This window comes from Pezoporus wallicus, unplaced genomic scaffold (assembly GCF_028554395.1).
Source record: "Pezoporus wallicus isolate ANWC-B61680 ecotype Strahan unplaced genomic scaffold, APGP_CSIRO_Pwel_v1 scaffold_7736, whole genome shotgun sequence".
In the NCBI taxonomy this organism is placed as follows: domain Eukaryota; kingdom Metazoa; phylum Chordata; class Aves; order Psittaciformes; family Psittacidae; genus Pezoporus; species Pezoporus wallicus.
In genome coordinates this window covers 1,570,317-1,587,844 of record NW_026636574.1, presented here as the reverse complement: position 1 = coordinate 1,587,844, position 17,528 = coordinate 1,570,317, and the positions used below count along the sequence as shown (strand labels likewise).

The 17,528-nt window shown below is 51.1% G+C and overlaps 1 protein-coding gene across 3 annotated transcripts in view; it reads left to right on the top strand.

Annotated features, from left to right (window-relative positions):
- PLXNA2 (plexin A2) overlaps positions 1-17,528 on the top strand; it is a 169,871-nt gene that overhangs the window by 7,202 nt on the left and 145,141 nt on the right. For all 3 annotated transcript variants that reach the window (XM_057400688.1, XM_057400687.1, XM_057400689.1), the window contains exons 2-3: positions 12,232-13,486; positions 14,918-15,100. In XM_057400688.1, coding sequence (XP_057256671.1) covers positions 12,299-13,486; positions 14,918-15,100 — 1,371 coding nt within the window. In that variant the 5' untranslated portion in view covers positions 12,232-12,298. The remainder of the gene's footprint in view (positions 1-12,231; positions 13,487-14,917; positions 15,101-17,528) is intronic.

Here is a 17,528-nt window from a genome sequence, read left to right as displayed (position 1 = left end):
ATCGGTAAGAGCGAGCTCCAGGCGATGCCTCGCGTGCGGCGTGGTGCGGTGGAGGAAGCCGGGCATCCAGCAAGCAAAGGGCAGAAAGCTGTAGCTGTAAAGGGGTTTTCCTTGGTTTCCACTTCTGTTTGTTAACCTGGGAGCGAGCTTCCAAAAAGTGAGTTTGAGCCTTGAGGTTTTGAGATTAATGATACCCAAAGCAAGGCTTTGAGTTCTTTTTCTTTGCTTCCCGGTTGCTGCGTTCTCAGAGTTTGCCTTGTCAAGGTTTTCTTTATAGCCCAAAGGAGCTGTTTTCGCCCCCAGGAGCGGGAAGCTGAGGTTCTGGGAATTGGCTGTTGGAAAAGCAGGTGCTGTAATGAATGGCTGTGCAGGGCTGAAACCTGTCATAGTACTGAAATGGGCAATTTCCCACTTTCTGGAGGCTATTACAAAAGCAATAGTGAGTGTGGCAGACCCCAGCAGGCTGGTGGCTTGCCCAGGTAGCCAAATCGGAGGGATTCACATGTAGCCAGTTCATGTGAAGAGCTTTGTTCCCTGTGGCTGGATAGATTTATTGGTGTCAGAGCAGAGAAATGGTAAGTTGGCTGCTTAACAGGGATGTTACAGTTCAACTCCATAAAACACACAGGCTGTCTCCTTTACTCATTCATTTGCCAAGTCCCCAAAAAGTGGCAGTGACAGGAGCAGAGGATGGAGCACTGCCCTCATGGTCATATTTCCTGCCTGTGCTGGTTTATGTCACAGCCTGTAATGTTATTGAAACAAAAAAAGCCTGTGAATTTCCTTTTGATTTCTAATGGAAGTGCAAAGAGGTGGGGTGGGGAGGAAGCAGGAGCATGCCTGAGGTTTCCGAACCGCCTGAATTATTCTTATGCTAAAGATTTGTCGTCTCACGGGTTTTAAATCTCCACTGAAGGCAAACCAGGGGAGCTCCTGCCCTTGGGGCATGGAGAGGGTCTGAGCAGGGTGGGGGTGCTGCTGCTCTGACTGTGGTACAGGAGTACAGTTTGATGCTGGCAGCAAACCCCACTTGGAGTAAGCTGTTGCTGGTTCTGTGTGATGTGAGGGATGCTGTGTGAGATTCTGCGTACTCTGAGCATCCCGGTTATCCCAGGCTTTGACGAGGAGTGACTGTGTGGGTGTAACGGACCCCTCCTTTATCAAAATCCACGTGGGCACAAGAGAGCGCTGGTTTATCAATGTACCCGTTCCGCTGCTGGCCCCTAAGCGTGTCTTCTGCTGTTTTCCTCTTATTAAGTGTCAGTGCTGAAGGTAGGGCACAAGTGAAAACAAAGATGCCTAAATCTCTTCTTTCATTCAGCCACTGACTCTGGGAGATGTAGGGCAGCCAGAAAGGCAGGACTGCCTGGAGAGGGCTGGTTTTTGATTCAGGGTTCTTCAAAATCACTTCGTTGTGTATTGAGTGCTTCCCAAAGATGCTGCTTATGTACTTGTGTGGGGTGGGGAGGGAACGAGCTCTTCCCAGTTGGCAAACTGGGAGTAAGAGCTTCTCAAAGTCTACCCCCGATTGAGAAATGTTTCTGTGTTTGCCCTAAAGCTTCTAAAACTTCTGACCTTTGATGTCTGCCCCTCTGTATTTCCAAATCAATTTAACACGATGGAGGCATCATCCGTTGTGTTGTATGAAGCTGGAAGGGCCGGATGAGAAACATCCACAGTAAGTAATCCGTTTGGCTGAGAGATGGTGCAGCAGCAAAAGGTTTGCTGCAGGCTAATTTTCTCCAAGTTGTGAAGTTCTCTCTGCTGCTCACAAGGAGTTAATCGCAGCAGCAGTGATGAGCCCTTCTCTCATCAGTGGGCTGTGGTGTCTTTGGCTCCACTGGCAGACGAGGAGCTTTATGGAGCAGGAATTGTGTTAAAAGCCCATTTGGTGGTAACAGGTTTCAACTGCCTTTAAAATCTCATAGCAACCAAGGAGCACTGGCAAGCACTCCAGGGTTCACTGGAAGAAAGAGGCAGGAGCCCCTTTGCTTGTCCACCGGGATATAATCAGGTGCTGGTACAAGTGCTCATGCAACTTGGCTTTTCAAGGCATAAATCGTGTGACGGGGCAAATCTGTTCCATCGGTTCCACCAAATAAATTCTGTGACAGGGAAATGGCCACAACTTGGGAAGTGCTAGAACAGATTCTCGGGGAGAAACCAAAGCCAGAGGCTTTTGAAGGACTTCCAAGGATGTTGTTTAACTTGTTCTGAAAAATAAGCCCAGGATACTGGGCCCCTGGGAGATGTCACCTCAGGAGTGATGGGTTAGGTGGGATTGGACTGACTTTGCAGGTGGAGTTTGTCTCTTTGCAGTGTGATTTCAGCACTATGGGGTATTTTTAACCATTCATTTCCTTGCAGACTTGTCCAAAACGTCAGTCCCATTCTTGATGTCAGTAAAGGCCCATTCTCCTTGGGTGTGAGTCCTGCTGGCACAGGGCTTTGGGCAGCTCACCTTCCCCACCAGCCCTGCTTTCACACTGTCCAAATGGGCTGCAAAGGTCCATTGAAAACTGAACCATTTTGGCTTAATTTCCTTCTCCTTCCAAGACTGAAAGAAAGGTTTTTACCACAAACAGTGTAAATTCTAACATGACATAAAGCAAAATACTGACTCATTCGTTCATCCCTGACAATTCCTGTTACGTTCTCTGCAAGTTTCCATTATCAACATGACACTTTGCCAGACTATCTGCTTTAGCCATCTTGTTACGGAAGAGGATATATTATTAATTTTCTTGTCATTTAGTTTTTCTCATATACATGGTGTCATTTGGTTAAGAGTGTTGTGAATCTTAATGTAAGTCAGTTGGGCTTTGCTCCTGCCATCTAAACAGACAATGGAAGCAGCACTGAAATGATCCTGGGAAATGCACCAGTTTGCTGCAGAGCTGCAGGGGAGCACAGATTTGGGAGTTGCTTTTGACAAAGCATCTCGACCCTGTTGTGTCAGTGGAAGCACAGCTGTAGCTCATCTCCCTCCTAGATCCTCCCTACCTTTTAGGGAATCAAGGGGATCTCATTACCAGTTCTTTAGCCATCACCCCTCAGTGATGACTCTGGTTGGGGTGAGGAGGAGGTGTTGGTCCACGCTTGGGCTTGTGCAGTGCCCCAGTGCTGCTCCGGGTGGCGGGAGCAGCAGGGCTGGGACCTGGGCCAGGGTGATCTGGCCTCCACCGAGGAGTGTTGAATTAAAGGGTGTGTGAGGAGCTCTCCAGGCAGGCAGGCTTGCTGCATTCCTGTGAAATATGGCCTCACAAGCCCTTGAAGGATTTATTGTTTTCCAGGCACTGCTGGATCCAGTCCGATAGCCTGGATATAGGAAGGAAATGACTCAGTTGCTCTACAGACAAGTGCAGCTTTGAAATTCAAAGAGGCAGGAGACAGCTGAGAGGCTCCAACTCATTCCCATCGGGAGCCGGGTCCCTGTGTGTCTCTTATTCCTTGTGCACAGCACTTGGAGGTTGCAGCGGGTGGGAGGGAGGAGGCTCTGCTGGGTCACACCATGACCCAGCCGATGCCTCAAACCCTGCGGTGTGAGGAGAGCGGATGATGGCGAGTGCAGCCAGGGGCCAGAGGAGGGGTGATGGCCACTGGCGCTGGGGCCAGTCTATGGTGCTGGGAGCAGCTGCTGTGACCATTGCCAATCGATTGCCACGCCAGGGGCACAGAGCGGGGCTTCAGGAGCTTGTGTTCTCCAAGGCATGTTTCCAACACAGACGTGCAGTGACCCTTGAACACGTGGGGTTTGGGTGCTCCGTCTCCTTTTATAGAACCCCAGAATGGTTTGGGTTGGAAGGGGCCTTGAAGCTCCTCCAGCTCCAACACCTTCCACTAGAGCAGCTTGCTCCAAGCCCCTGTGTCCAACCTGGCCTTGAGCACTGCCAGGGATGGGGCAGCCACAGCTTCTCTGGGCACCCTGTGCCAGCGCCTCAGCACCCTCACAGGGAAGAGCTTCTGCCTAAGAGCTCATCTCAGTCTCCCCTCGGGCAGGTTAAAGCCATTCCCCTTGGCCTGTCCCTACATCCCTTGTCCCAAGCCCCTCTCCAGCTTTCCTGCAGCCCCTTCAGGCACTGGAGCTGCTCTCAGGTCTCCCCTTCAGGAGCCTTCTCTTCTCCAGGCTGCCCCAGCCCAGCTCTCTCAGCCTGGCTCCAGAGCAGAGCTGCTCCAGCCCTCAGACCATCTTCATGGCCTCCTCTGGAATCGCTCAAGCAGGTCCATGTGTTTCCTGGGCTGGGAGTCCCAGAGCTGCATTTTCCTCTCACCCAAGTTGCCTGGGGCTGGCCCTGGTGTTTGCCCTCTGGTCTGTGCTACACAGGGATTTGTGTAGCTGATGGTTCTGCAGGATAGGCTCAAGCTTCTGGGCCCTCTCCCCCATCAAGGTGTCCAGTCCCTCCTTAGCCTCATGCTGTAACTTCTGGTTGATGTCAGATGTGGACGTAAGCAGATGCTTCCTCCCGCCGACGATGAGCTTGGCTGGAAAGAGGAGTTTGTAAATGACAGAAAGATCCTTAGCAGCGAAATGAGAGTTAGTGTTCGAAATAAAGAAAACAAGACAGCTTGTTTCATCTAAACAGAAGGGTTATTAAACAGGCTTGAATTAATCAGTGATCTGCCAGAGCTCTGAAATTGAAAAGCAGGGCAGAGGAGCATGGAGCAGACGGGTGGGAAGGGAAGTCACTTTCTTGAGTAGACACTGATGTCTGAATGCTGTAGGAGAGGAGATGGTGTTCAGCTGATGGTGGGGATGTCTCCAGGTCCTTGGCTGGACCTGCTGGCATTGGGAGCCCTGTGGGGAGGTGTGCACGGGACTCAGTGGAATCCTGCAGCAAGCAGTCACTGTCTGTGTGGCTGTGAGCTCTGCAGTGGTCACTGCTTGTCACGCTCGGTGGAGCAGACTGCGCAAGGAATGGAGATGCTTTACATTTCCCAGGGCTCAGGCGCTTGGAAACACGTTCAAAAACTGCATCAAACACCCCAGTGATGCACTTAAAAGGGCAGGTGACCCTGTGTAAAGAGGCTTCGAGAGGTAAAGGCACTTCTTTCATGTGGCTGATAATGCTGGTGTTGGTTGCAGTTCATAGCACATACTTCCACTAAGACAGGCCTGACGATGGCTGGTTAATGGTCCCTGAAGGGTTCTTCAGTGCTGTGTGGCTCTCTCCTACATCAACCTGTCTGCTTCAGTTTTGTTGCTAATTTAAGGGCTTTTGCAGTTGTTTTCTGCTTTCTGAGTCCTTGCAATCCCACAGTGGCACCATGGTGGATGGTAATTTCTTCCACTTCTGCAATGGGAATGCATCATCCCTGGCAGCTGAAATCTGGAGAGAAGCAGTGAGGCAGTGGTGCTGGTCACACAGTGGGGATGAACCTCTCCCTTTGTGTGTTCCTTTGCTTTTCATCCTGATGGCTCCTGCCCTGGTTTGGTGCCGTTACCACCCCTACCCTCATAGTGTGATGGGGAAGGTGCAGTGATGGGCAGCACGATGCTCTGCAGTTCTGTAGGCTTGACTTGGTGGTTGTGGCTCGTAATCCCACTCTGGAGCGGCATAACCAGTAAACACAGGCAGTGGCCTGCTCTTCAGCATCCCAGCGCTGCAGGCTGAGTGAAATCTATAGCTGCACAGTCGGGGATTCAGCATCTCGGAACCTAATTTTAACAAATGTACAATTTCCTGGTTTACTTAGGGAACAGTGCTGTGGCTACTGTGTAAATACATCTGGCCGCCGTAGGGAGCGGTGGGGATAACGAACACCACTCGCTGCACAGGCCTGGCACAGCCAAAGGATTTCTGTTTCAGGATTTCTGCTTAATGGAGTGGCTGGGGACCCATTTAATTTGAAGCTGGGGTTCTTCACTTGCCTGTGGTGCACTTGGAGTGAGGCCAGGAGGAGCTGCTGCTTATTTTACTCCTCCAGCTCGGTGGCCGCGCTGTGATCCTCCCTTGTGCCGCGCTGTAATATGCTCCTGTAATAAAGCGCAGATGGATGTCACCCAGGGAGAGGCTGGGCTGAGGCTGGGCAGATAAAACCCCTGCCTTTGCCACGGGGACCTTTTGACCAGCCTTGGGCAAGTCACTTAATCGTTTAATCTGCTTGCGCCGGAGGTCACCATCCATTAAACTGTGTTTTGTTGGGAATCAAGTTCATGAATAATCAAAGGATGCTCAGGTGCACCAGTGAAGAGGGGTGGATAAACCTCGGTCCATCAGGACCTGGGTAAGAAACCAGCAAAAAGCACTTCTGAAGGGACATGCTGACCTGGATTGCCTGGAGGGCTTGTGGAGGTCCTTAAAGACAGTTTAGAGGAGAAACCTATTGAATGAAGATTATAACTGGTCCTTCCAGCAAGGGACTGGACTAGAGAATCACAGCTTCCTGCCCACTAACTTCTATGGCTGAATGTTATCCAAAGCCAGTGACCTGTTTGCAGAGGTTTGGCTGAAACCGAGACTTCCCCTAACTTGACTGATCACCTGTTAAACTCAAGCAGTGTTATTTTCCCTTTGTGTCATACTTCATCCAGGAAAATCGGGGTCTGCTCTGCTCCGTGCTGCGGTCATGGAGTTGTCTCCAGCCTTGGGCCTGTCCTCGGGGACTGCATGGTGAATAAAGTCCTCTTTTCCCAGCACCTCTCTCAGTGCAAGGTAATTTATAAGCTATTTGGCAGCAGTGTACTTGAAGCTCAATAGCTGCCAGCTGTGGTTTCTCAGATTGCAGGTGTCAAGTAGCAGCACAGGGGAAGAAAAAGGGGTCTAATTTCTGCCACCTAGGTGTCCTGGGTTCATTAGGAGCTCGCTCTTTTGGGGTTGGTGGGTTAAATGTCTCCAGCTGCAGTACACAGCTGGATGTGAGCCACGGCTGCGGTCCTGCTTTAGGTTTGCCAGAGGAGCCAGTGATGACTTTTTCAGTGTTAAAGAAATGCCTCCTTGCTCTGCCAGCATCCTTGGCGGTTGCAGGTAGCTGTGGCTATGCTTGCTCGTCACCACTGTCATAGAATCAACCAGGTTTGTCTGGGACAAAGCCAGGAATAAGGTCAGGTCAGAGCACTGCACCGTGCTCTCCAAAACGCAGTTGCAAAGATGGGGCTTGCAGCAAGGATTTCCTGTTTCTCTTTACCCCAGACCTGTTGGGATGTGTGTGCTCGAGGGGGAGGAGGGTGGCTTGTCCAGTATGCATTGTATAACCAATATCTGAAGTCTGGACAAATTTTGTGCATAATTCAGGCAATCGTGTTTGTTATCAGGGAAATGCCTTTTCATGGCTGGGTTTTGTTCTTCCCCTCCTCTTCCTTGTCCCAGGCCTGGAGGAAGTAATAATCACAATGCTGTATTTTGCCCTCTTAACTCTTTCTCAGAAAGCTGACGAGGTTGTGAAATACCATCCCTGTGAATAAACAGCTCTGGGGGAGCGGGTTCCTGCCTGCGGCTGCCAGCACAGCCCTGCGGAGCCAGGGACAGGATCTATCTCCCCATTAGGAAGCAGTCACGGGCCCGTTGTCCCACTCCCTGCAGGCTCAGTTCTTGCTCAGGAGGCTTCATTGTGTGAGGCAGATCCACAGACCCCTATGGCCTTAGGGCAAAACAAGCCTGGTGGATATTATTGCCTTCTCTGCCCTCACCGTGTCTCGTGGTTGGTGACCCTGGTGGCCTCTGGGCTGGGAACAATGCAGGGACATCCCAGGAGAAGCACGTGGCACTGGGATGCTGGGAGGGAGAAGTGAAGATGCTCGGGTGGGTGCAGATGCATTTGCTGTGTCTCAGAGGTGCCGGGGCTGCAGGAAGCCCCACTTCCAAAGGGGATGGAGTGTCCCAGGAGGGCAGAGGCGAGTGATGAGGGATGGGAGGCAATGTATGAATCACTGCTCATGAGACCAACTGTACCCCAAAAGAAAGGACCCCAGGGCAAGAAGCAAATGCAGGTGCCACATGGGTGACAAAACTTGTCCCTTTGATCCATCATCTTCCACAGGAGAGTCTTTTTTTGCTTTTGCTTTAATTTTCCTTCATTTGTGTGTGTGTGTATGTGCATAAAATGCCACTAATGACAAACTGTGGTGCCTGGGAGTGAGTGACAGCTGAAATAAGAGAAATGACTAATCGGGCCTCCTGAAGCCCTGTCGCATGGAGATTAAATGAGCCCTTTTTTCATCCCCCTCAATGAGAATCATGGGCATTTGAATAATAATATTATAGCCTCCATTAGGATGACAGTGGGGGAAAAAAATCAGCTCAGAGCTGTGATTATTCCTTCAATCTAATAATTATTTAAATACCAGATAACTCCTTTCAGCTTAATTGAGGCCTTTCAGCTGCTTGGGTTTATATTGTGTCCCTGAATTTACTCTCTCTTTCACCTTGTGTTACTAATAGCTTTAGATTGCTTTGAAGGCCATATTTTAAACTGGCTTCCAAAAAAAAAGAAAAAAGAAGAATTAATGGTCAAATAGTATTAAGCATCAGAGTTAAAATTGCCTCCTCTCCTGTTTGCCTGGTGTTTAACTCCCCAGCTGCACCCAGCCATCCCCAAACTCCTCTGCAGGGCATGCAGTGGGTTTATGCTGATGGTTGATGTCTATCATAGAATGAATCAGATGGTTTGGGGTTGGACGGGAGCTTAAAGTTCCTGCAGCTCCAACCCCTGCCACGGGCAGGGACCCCTTCCACTGGAGCAGCTTGCTCCAAGCCCCTGTGTCCAACCTGGCCTTGAGCACTGCCAGGGATGGGGCAGCCACAGCTTCTCTGGGCACCCTGTGCCAGCGCCTCAGCACCCTCACAGGGAAGAGCTTCTGCCTAAGAGCTCAGCTCAGTCTCCCCTCTGGCAGGTTAAAGCCCTCAACCTGCTGCTCACGCTGCTTCATCTGTATTCTTCACCCACATGTTGCCCCAGCTCTGGGCTAGTGGGGACCTGGTAGGAGCAGCTCCTGCAGTGGGTGACCTGGAGTCAGGGATGGATCATTTCCCCCTGGCTTGTTCATGTAGGATGTCAGCTCATGGCCGTGCTCTGTTGTCTTCAAATGATGTTTGAAAGTGCAGATTCCTCTTCCTGGATGATCTCTCCTGCCTTTGGCAGTGACTGTTCACAATTACTCTGCAAAACCTTCTCTGCAAGGCACCGCATAGGAGCGGGGCTTCACTGACAGCTCTGCTGCACCCACAGCCCCAGCCTGGCTCTGGCTTTTATACTGTTCCTGAATGAAAACGTTGCTGGGAGGGATATAAAACTGCTGTGGCCTACGTGAAGAGCTTCTGTTGGCCCATATGTATATCACCTTCAATTATTTAAATGTATTAATTTCTAGCTTGCCCTGTTCTTTTCTCACTTTGTAATGGAACAACATTTTAAATATTGGAAAGCTGCCGAGCAGGAAAACTGGTGTGTGTGGAGCTGTACAGCAGAGCCTCCTTGTTCCCTGCTGAATCTCTTTTGCTTTCTGGGCTTCTCTGGAATCAGAGCCCTCTGCCCCAGAAGCATCTCTTCCTAAGGAATGAGAAACGGTGGGATGCTTTCTTTTGGGACTTGTGTTATGAGGGATGTTTTGGCCTCGAAGGAGAGCCCATTTGTGCTGCCGAGGGCAGAGCCTGTCTTCTCTGTACCCTGTGGTGCTGTAGCCATCACCTCCATGCCCTCCCCAAGGCCAGGGCAGTTGGGTTTCATGTCTGAGCTTTGGGAACAACAGTGCTCGAGGTTTCTTACGTGTTGATGTTGAGGTGCTCTGCCATGACCTTGTGCGTTGATCTGAAGGTGCTCTGACGCCAGTTCAGATGTTCCTGTATCAGCAGCTCCTGTCGCAGCTTTCTGGATCCCTCTTGAGCTCTCCCATGGTGCAGGGTTCCCTGTGGGGGGTACAAGATGTGGTACATCTCCCTGCCAGTGAGACCTGTGGCTTGTGCTGCACTGCTGTGTTATCCAAGATCAAAGCTGCTGTCTGTGATGAGGTTGTTGGTGCCCACCATGGGTCACCAGCAGCCCTCGTGTGTGTGAGCCTTCTTCGGAGCACATCCTCAAGAACCATTTGATTTGTGTTCTGTAGGAAGATTCTGGAGTCAGATAATAATTTTGGGGTGTTCACTTGGGAATTCAATGGGGAGAGCTGGGGAGGTCACCCCGGCATGTTGGGGTCTGCAGCACAGGCAGCTGCTTTTGGCCACAACCATCCGAACAAGGACAAGCATGCAGCAGGGTCTGTGTCCTCACTGGCGGAGAGAGAAACTGCCTCAGCCCAAGGTAGAAATTAAGAGACTGGCACTAAGAAGCAATCAGCTGGGGACCTGTATCTATGAGCAGAAGCAGAAACCCATTACCGCTCTCTTTCTCCTGCCTTGTCAGTGACACGGCGACGTGCAGCCGGGGACAGAGCTCCTTTGTCACCTCTCAGAAACACCCGTCTCTGCTTCCCGGCGGTAACAGGCCTGAGGAGCGGCTGTTGGGTGACACTTGCTGACGAGCTCGGTGCAGGTTTGCAGTGCTGGGGTTTGAAATACCAGAATGGAGATCAGCGTCAGCTAAGCCCTGAGGACAGCAGAGCCCAGGCTGTGCTGGGGAGCAGCCTCCTGCACCTGCACACAGGGCAAGGGAGGAGAGTCCAGGTACATCAGCAGGGAGGGCAAATACCTCCCTGGTGTGTGTGCTTGGGGCTTGCATGGCCGTGGTGGGAGGTGATGGGGCTTTGGTGCAGAGAATGCAGGTGAAATGGGGTCTCATCCTCAGCCTCTGTGGTGCTGTAAGGCGGTGGAGAGCATCATTCGCCACAGCAGGCTGACATGGTTCCTGGCTCCAGGCTGGAGCAAGGAATGCATAATTTGAAACAAAGGAGAACTTTGTGATGGCTTTTTTTTTTTTTTCAGTCCAGACACTCAAATGCATCTTTGGTGGTGTGCAAGGCTGAAGTCAAGCCAGGGGTTCAAGTCCCATCAGGTCTGGAGGTGATAACAAGGGTGAGACACAATCCAGTGTCTTGTCTGTGATGACAAGGGGGGTGCAGAGCCCCAGTGCAGGGATGCTCTCGGGGACCTTATGTGGTGCCTGCCTCAAGGCTGGCTTCTCTGAGCAGCTCTGCTGGGTCCTTGCTGCCTGGCAGAGCGCTTGACTGGCATCAATTCCAGCTGCCTTGTAGGAGCCCGAGGTGGAAAGCTCTGACGTGACCACGTCTCTCTCAGCTGGAGCGTCTCTGAGGCGCGCACCCGCTTCCTAAGGAAATTCCAGCCTGGTGATTGATTCCTGATTCAGGCTGAGAGCACCCGTGTGAGCCGGGAGGATGGGACCCAGCCTCAGTGGGGCTCCAGCTGTCGTTTGGGTCTGATGCTGTGGGAGCACGCACAAAGAGAGCAGCTAAATCTGCCTGTGTTTTGTGCCTTATTTCCACGTAGATTTTGGCAAGAGGTCTCTGCCTCAAGTCTTACCTTGCCTTGTCTTTATGAGTGAGGGCACATCACTCAAAGCATACTCCTGTTATCCACAGAGCTATCTCAAACAGCATATGGACATTTGGGTGGTGTTGGGTCTTTTGGACCCCATGCCTAAGCTGTTGCTTTTTGTAGGTTTTGTTAGAGCAGGAAATGTGTCCAAGGCACCCAGGTGGGCAGCCAGGCTTTCCCTGCACACCATGCTTTTGGCAGTGTTGGGTTCCTGATCCAACCACGTGCCTCCCACCCCAATGGGAGCTGCTTTTCAGCAGCAAAGTACCTCATGAAGCCTGAGAAGCACCTTCAGAGCTGCTTCTGGCTCTGGGAAGGGGGGATGCTGGCAGCTTTGGTGTGTATGTGCTCAGTGAACTTGCCTGCGTGAGACTTCTTCCTCAGGTTTCCGAATTAAATCGTAGAGGATGCAAAGGTAGAAAACACCTCTTATTTCCTCTGCTGCTTCCAACAACATACCCTGCAGGAGACATCCTTTTAGCCAAGATTGCAGATTGATGGTTGGGTGTGTGAGCTGCAGGCTTTGTCTTGGGCTGAAGCTGATTATCCCCTCCCATGGCTGAGCAGTGTTCATTAGAAACAGCTAACCCACACAACAAATTAATGTGCAGAGGCTGAACCAAGTGGCAAAGCATCAAGCCTGGGCTGTTTACCAGTAAGTTAGGAGACCTGCTTAATTTTTTGTTGGGCTTAGAGACATCCTCACTTTATCTGAAGGACTGTGTAATTAGAAAATCTCCTTTGAATTTTATCTGCAGGGCACACTGGATCTAATCCTCTGCTCTCTGTGATTCTTTTCTTTCCTCAGAACCATGTGAGGGACATTGCTGGGGCACAGGACACACGTAGGGAGCACAAAGTTTGCCTTTCCCAGGATGGATCAGAGGAAGAACTGGCCTCGGGTACTGGACTCTGATGGCTGGTCGGTGGCTTTGTTCTGTCTCTTCCTGGCATCTCTCTCCCGAAACGTGTCCAGCAATGCCTTGTTCAGCACTTTCCACTCTGAGAACCGGGACTGGACGTTCAACCACCTAACAGTCCACCAGGGCACTGGAGCAGTCTACGTTGGAGCTATCAACAGGGTTTACAAGCTTTCCGGTAACCTGACCATTTTAGTAGCTCATAAAACTGGTCCTGAGGAGGACAATAAATCCTGCTACCCCCCCCTCATCGTCCAGCCATGCAGCGAGATCCTCACCCTCACCAACAACGTCAACAAGCTGCTCATCATTGACTACTCTGAGAACCGGCTGCTGGCTTGCGGCAGCCTCTACCAGGGGGTCTGCAAGCTGCTGCGCCTGGATGACCTCTTCATCTTGGTGGAGCCCTCCCACAAAAAGGAGCACTACCTCTCCAGCGTCAACAAGACGGGCACCATGTATGGTGTGATTGTGCGCTCGGAGGGTGAAGATGGGAAGCTCTTCATCGGCACGGCGGTGGATGGGAAGCAGGATTATTTCCCCACCCTCTCCAGCCGCAAACTTCCCCGGGACCCGGAGTCGTCGGCAATGTTGGATTATGAGCTCCACAGTGACTTTGTCTCATCCCTCATCAAAATCCCCTCAGATACCTTGGCCCTTGTTTCGCACTTTGACATCTTCTACATCTATGGTTTTGCCAGTGGCAACTTTGTCTATTTTCTGACTGTCCAACCCGAGACCCCAGAGGGTGTCTCCATCAACTCCGCCAGCGACCTCTTTTACACATCTCGCATTGTCCGTCTCTGCAAAGACGACCCCAAGTTCCACTCCTATGTCTCTCTGCCCTTTGGCTGCACCAAGGGAGACATGGAGTACCGCCTCCTGCAAGCAGCGTACCTCTCCAAGCCAGGGGATGTGCTGGCCAGGTCCCTCAACATCACGGCACAGGAGGATGTCCTCTTTGCCATTTTCTCCAAGGGCCAGAAGCAGTACCACCAGCCGCCCGACGACTCTGCGCTCTGCGTCTTCCCCATCCGCACCATCAACGCTCAGATCAAGGACCGCCTCCAGTCCTGCTACCAAGGGGAAGGCAATCTGGAGCTCAACTGGCTGCTGGGGAAGGATGTCCAGTGCACTAAAGCGGTAAGGGTGCTCTGGCTGTTGGCTGTGGTAGCCTTTGAGAACTGGTATCAGTGACCCTATGGAACATGAGCTTGCAGAACAGGATCACATGTAGAGACAGGACAAGGGGAAATGGCTTTAAACTGACAGAAGGGAAATTGAGATGAGATCTTAGGAAGAAGCTTTTCCCTGTGAACAACCTGCTCTAGTGGAAGGTGTCACTGCCTGTGGCAGGGGTTTGGAACTGGATGTGTTTTAAGGTCCCTTCCAACCCAAACCATGCTATGATTCTATGCCTCAGTTTCCCTTAACATAGAACAGACCCAGTCCATGGCCTTATCAGAGAGTTATTGATGACAATGAAAAGAAGGCGTAGCACTAAGGTAGATGAATACACGTGTGCAGCTTGCTGGAAGTGTTTGCTGTTCCCAACCCAGAGCTCTGTAAGCAAGAGGAAAGCTCTTGCCTGTCCCTGAGCAGGAGGGTGGTATCAGCAACCTAACAAGATAAATACAAATGGCAGTGACATCTTTTCTGTTCTATTTAGCTGAGTTCTTTAATCTTTATTCACTTGTAGATGGTTCCTGGGATGACTTGGGAATCCCTGGGGCCTTCTTTTGCCAAACATAGTAAGCTTGGCTGCTGAGAAGAGAGAAACATGGGTTAAATGAAATGAAAGAAGGAAGGTGAAGATTATCTTGAGTGCTGGCTTGCACGGGGGGGAGTCATCCCATCAGTTACAATTAGATGTGCCTGAGCATTTGGTAGTTAATGTCCCTTGTGGAAAATAAGTGGACTGCAGTCAGTGTGACGGTGAGCGGCCACCCATGTCCACCCTGCTGCCTGTGCCATGGAGGAGTTCACTCGAGCAATCCCAGCTGATGTGGCTTAATAATACTTTAGCTGTCAGCAGAATGGCTTTTCCCTCGCTTGTAGCAAGTGGTGTTCCAGGGAGAAGCCAGCATCCATATTCCCTGTGTCATAGAAGGGAAACTGAGGCACAGAGAGGTGGTTTGTAGGAGAGTGCACAGCGGAGCGATGGAAGGAGCAGGAGTGCCTCTTCCCACTTAGTGCTCGGGTGGTTGCTGGAGCCCATTCCCTGGATGGTTATCTGCCTTTCCAGGGCAGGCAGGCTGGCACTCCCCACAGCCCCATGGTCACATGGGGAAGGTTTATCTCTGTCCTGGAGCTGAGCCTTTCATGCCAGAGAGAGTGGAAGTGTCTGGTGGGACTCAGGGCTCCTCCACAGCCCTGTCCAGACGCCTTTTGGAGCAGCTGCAGAGTGCCTTGGCCATTGGGGAAGGTAGCTGAAGCTGGCAGGGTCCCTGGGCAGGGGGTGGCATGTTGGTGGCTGCCACCCTGCTGTCAGCACCCCTGGCTCCCGTCTGCATGTGTGGGGCTGCCCGGTGCTCTGTGTTTCACTCACGGCTGTCCCAAACCTCGTCTTTCCAGCCAGTCCCCATCGATGACAACTTCTGTGGGCTCGACATCAACCAGCCCCTGGGAGGCTCCACGCCCGTGGATGGAGTCACGCTCTTCACCTCCAGCCGGGACCGGATGACTTCTGTTGCTTCCTATGTCTACAATGGGTACAGCGTGGTGTTCGTGGGGACTAAGACTGGCAAGCTGAAGAAGGTAAGCTTATTTCCATGACTTTGGAGGGCCAGGGTCCAGTTTTCATCTTTCTTGGGAGACTGAGGTGTGTAATTGCTGCTGTGTCCTACAGATGTTTCCCGGTGTGAAACTGGGAGCCAGTCAGGAGCAAAAATCACAGGGTTTGGGTCACAGAGCCTTGCATTGGTGAAGCAAAGCTCAGTGAACTGTGGTGTGTGTCTGTGGGGCTATTGCAGAAATGATCAGGGCAATAATGGGCCAGACTGATTAAAGTGAGGAGCTGGTTTGCAATTTCTGAGTGAACCTCAGCAAGCTGTGTCCAGGGTCTCAGATCTTCCCTTCTTTTTGACACACTGATGCAAATCTTACAGTAGTTCCGAGCTGTTTCCCAGTAATCCTTGTGTAGAAGACCATGGTGGTGTCAGGATGTTTGGCCATGGAGAGATAGGAATGAGTTAACTTGGCTGCTTTTGGAAACCAAGCCTCGGGGCAAAGTCCTACTGCTTCTCTCTGCCTCTTACCTCCTACTCTTCCTTTGACAGTTGGATGATTGATCAGTCTTGGAAGATAACATTCCTCACCCTGTGCATCACAAAGCCGGGGTTAGTTGCCCAGGGCAAAGAGATGCTCCTGCTGGTTTCCTCCCCCAGCACAGGGGATGGGGGGGGGGAAATGGTGAGTTTTAGGATTCTGAAATCCAGCTGGGATTGCCTCCTCTTGGAGTCCTCTGAACAGCTCTGCAGTGTGTGCAGCCCAAAGGCTGGTCAGGCTCGGTCATGCATCTCTTGTGGGCTCCTCACCAGTCCCCCATCAGGAGTTCCGTGTTTAAAATGAGGGTGGAATGGCATTGGGGACTGCAAGCAGAGGTGTGTAAGGCTGTTTGTGGGAGCTGCATCTCAGCAGTGGGTGCAGAAGTCAGCTCCAGCAAAACCAGCCTTAGAGGTGTTGCTCTGGAAAGCTGAGATCCTTCACATTACCCTGAAATAGAAATGACACCATTAAGTGAACCTGCTAAATGCAGACCCTGCTGCTTTGTACCAGGGAAAGAGTTAACAAATGTAATCCACAGCAGGCTGTTAATTTTTTGTGTCCTTAAGCAGCAGGGAATTTCTTCCTCATCTATCCAGGAAGATGCAAGGACAGGCAGATACTACACTTGAATGTCTGCATCATTTTAATTACATCAGTTCATTAATATTCATCCAGCACTTTGCAAGTGCTGAGTAGTAGTAAATGAGGTGCCTCCCTGGTGCCTCTCCAGCATCAGTGGGACAATTTTGAACATGGGGGAGAGTGAGCTTGTAAAGCAGAGCCCCTCTCTCCTCCCTGCTTGTGTCCCCTGCTGTCACACGTGGGAGCCCTGGGATGTTTCTAGCTAAATGGATGGAAGAGGCGTCCTTAGCGTATTGCAAATGCATATTCAAGCCAGACTTGCAGCCAAGTGCTTGTGTTTGCAGTGTTTTGGGGGGCATTGTGTAGGCACCTTATTTAGAGGCAGTTAAAGCAAACAGCCTGTGCCTGCACACCAGGTATTTACTGTCTTGTGCCATGAATTATGTAGGGTTACAGCAGGAAGGTTTAATTCCTTGGGCTCTTCTGCATGAAGCACCTACCTTTCTGATGCAAAGTTAATCCGTTCATGCCCCTCCACCTCGCTGTCCGGAGTTAGGGCTGCTGGGATCCTTTACCCGTTTGAGACAGTAGTAACCAGGCACTAAGAAAACTGGTTCATCCCATAGCAGATTCATTCCAGGCGCTCACTACAGGCAGCCTTTCATGGTGCCTGCAAAAATCAGAGCTGCCTGCAGCCGATGAAGCCCATGCCTTGTGTTATTGTTGGCTGGAGTGCCATCCTCCAGTGCATGGGACTGAGGATGATGATGTTCTGTAATCTCGTGGTCCTGTCCTTGCCTTTAATAAATCTTTCCCTATCTGACGCATGGGATTATCTTTTACATGGCCTAAGAGAGACCACAGGAAGCAGCTTTGCACTGAGCTATGGGGCACTTGGGACTCTCTCTGCAGACCCAGTGGGAAGTTAACAGGTTTTCTCCAGTTCTTGTGCGTATTCCAAGACCAGACATGTCTGAAAGTCAGGAGTACTCAGGACTGTAAATGTTTCCATATCTTTTTCCCCATATGTGAAAGGAGGATGGTAAAAATGTAGGTACCTCTAAGTGCCAGAGATTTGCAGATAGGTTCCTTATCTCCTGCAGCTCACCACCTTGCTTGTCTACCTGCACAATTAATGTCTGAAAGCGCGCTCACGCCTATTCCCTCTCCCACAGCTGTTGATTTACTTTGGAAACAAGCTGGTGGCTCAGACTGGGGTTTTAAAGAAGATGCTTTTGTGTAGCTGGAGGAAAGGAGTCAAGGAGCCAGCTCTGAAACCTTTCAAATTTGTCTGTGCTTCCCCAGTGAGAATTCATTACTAAAGCTCTGTTACCTC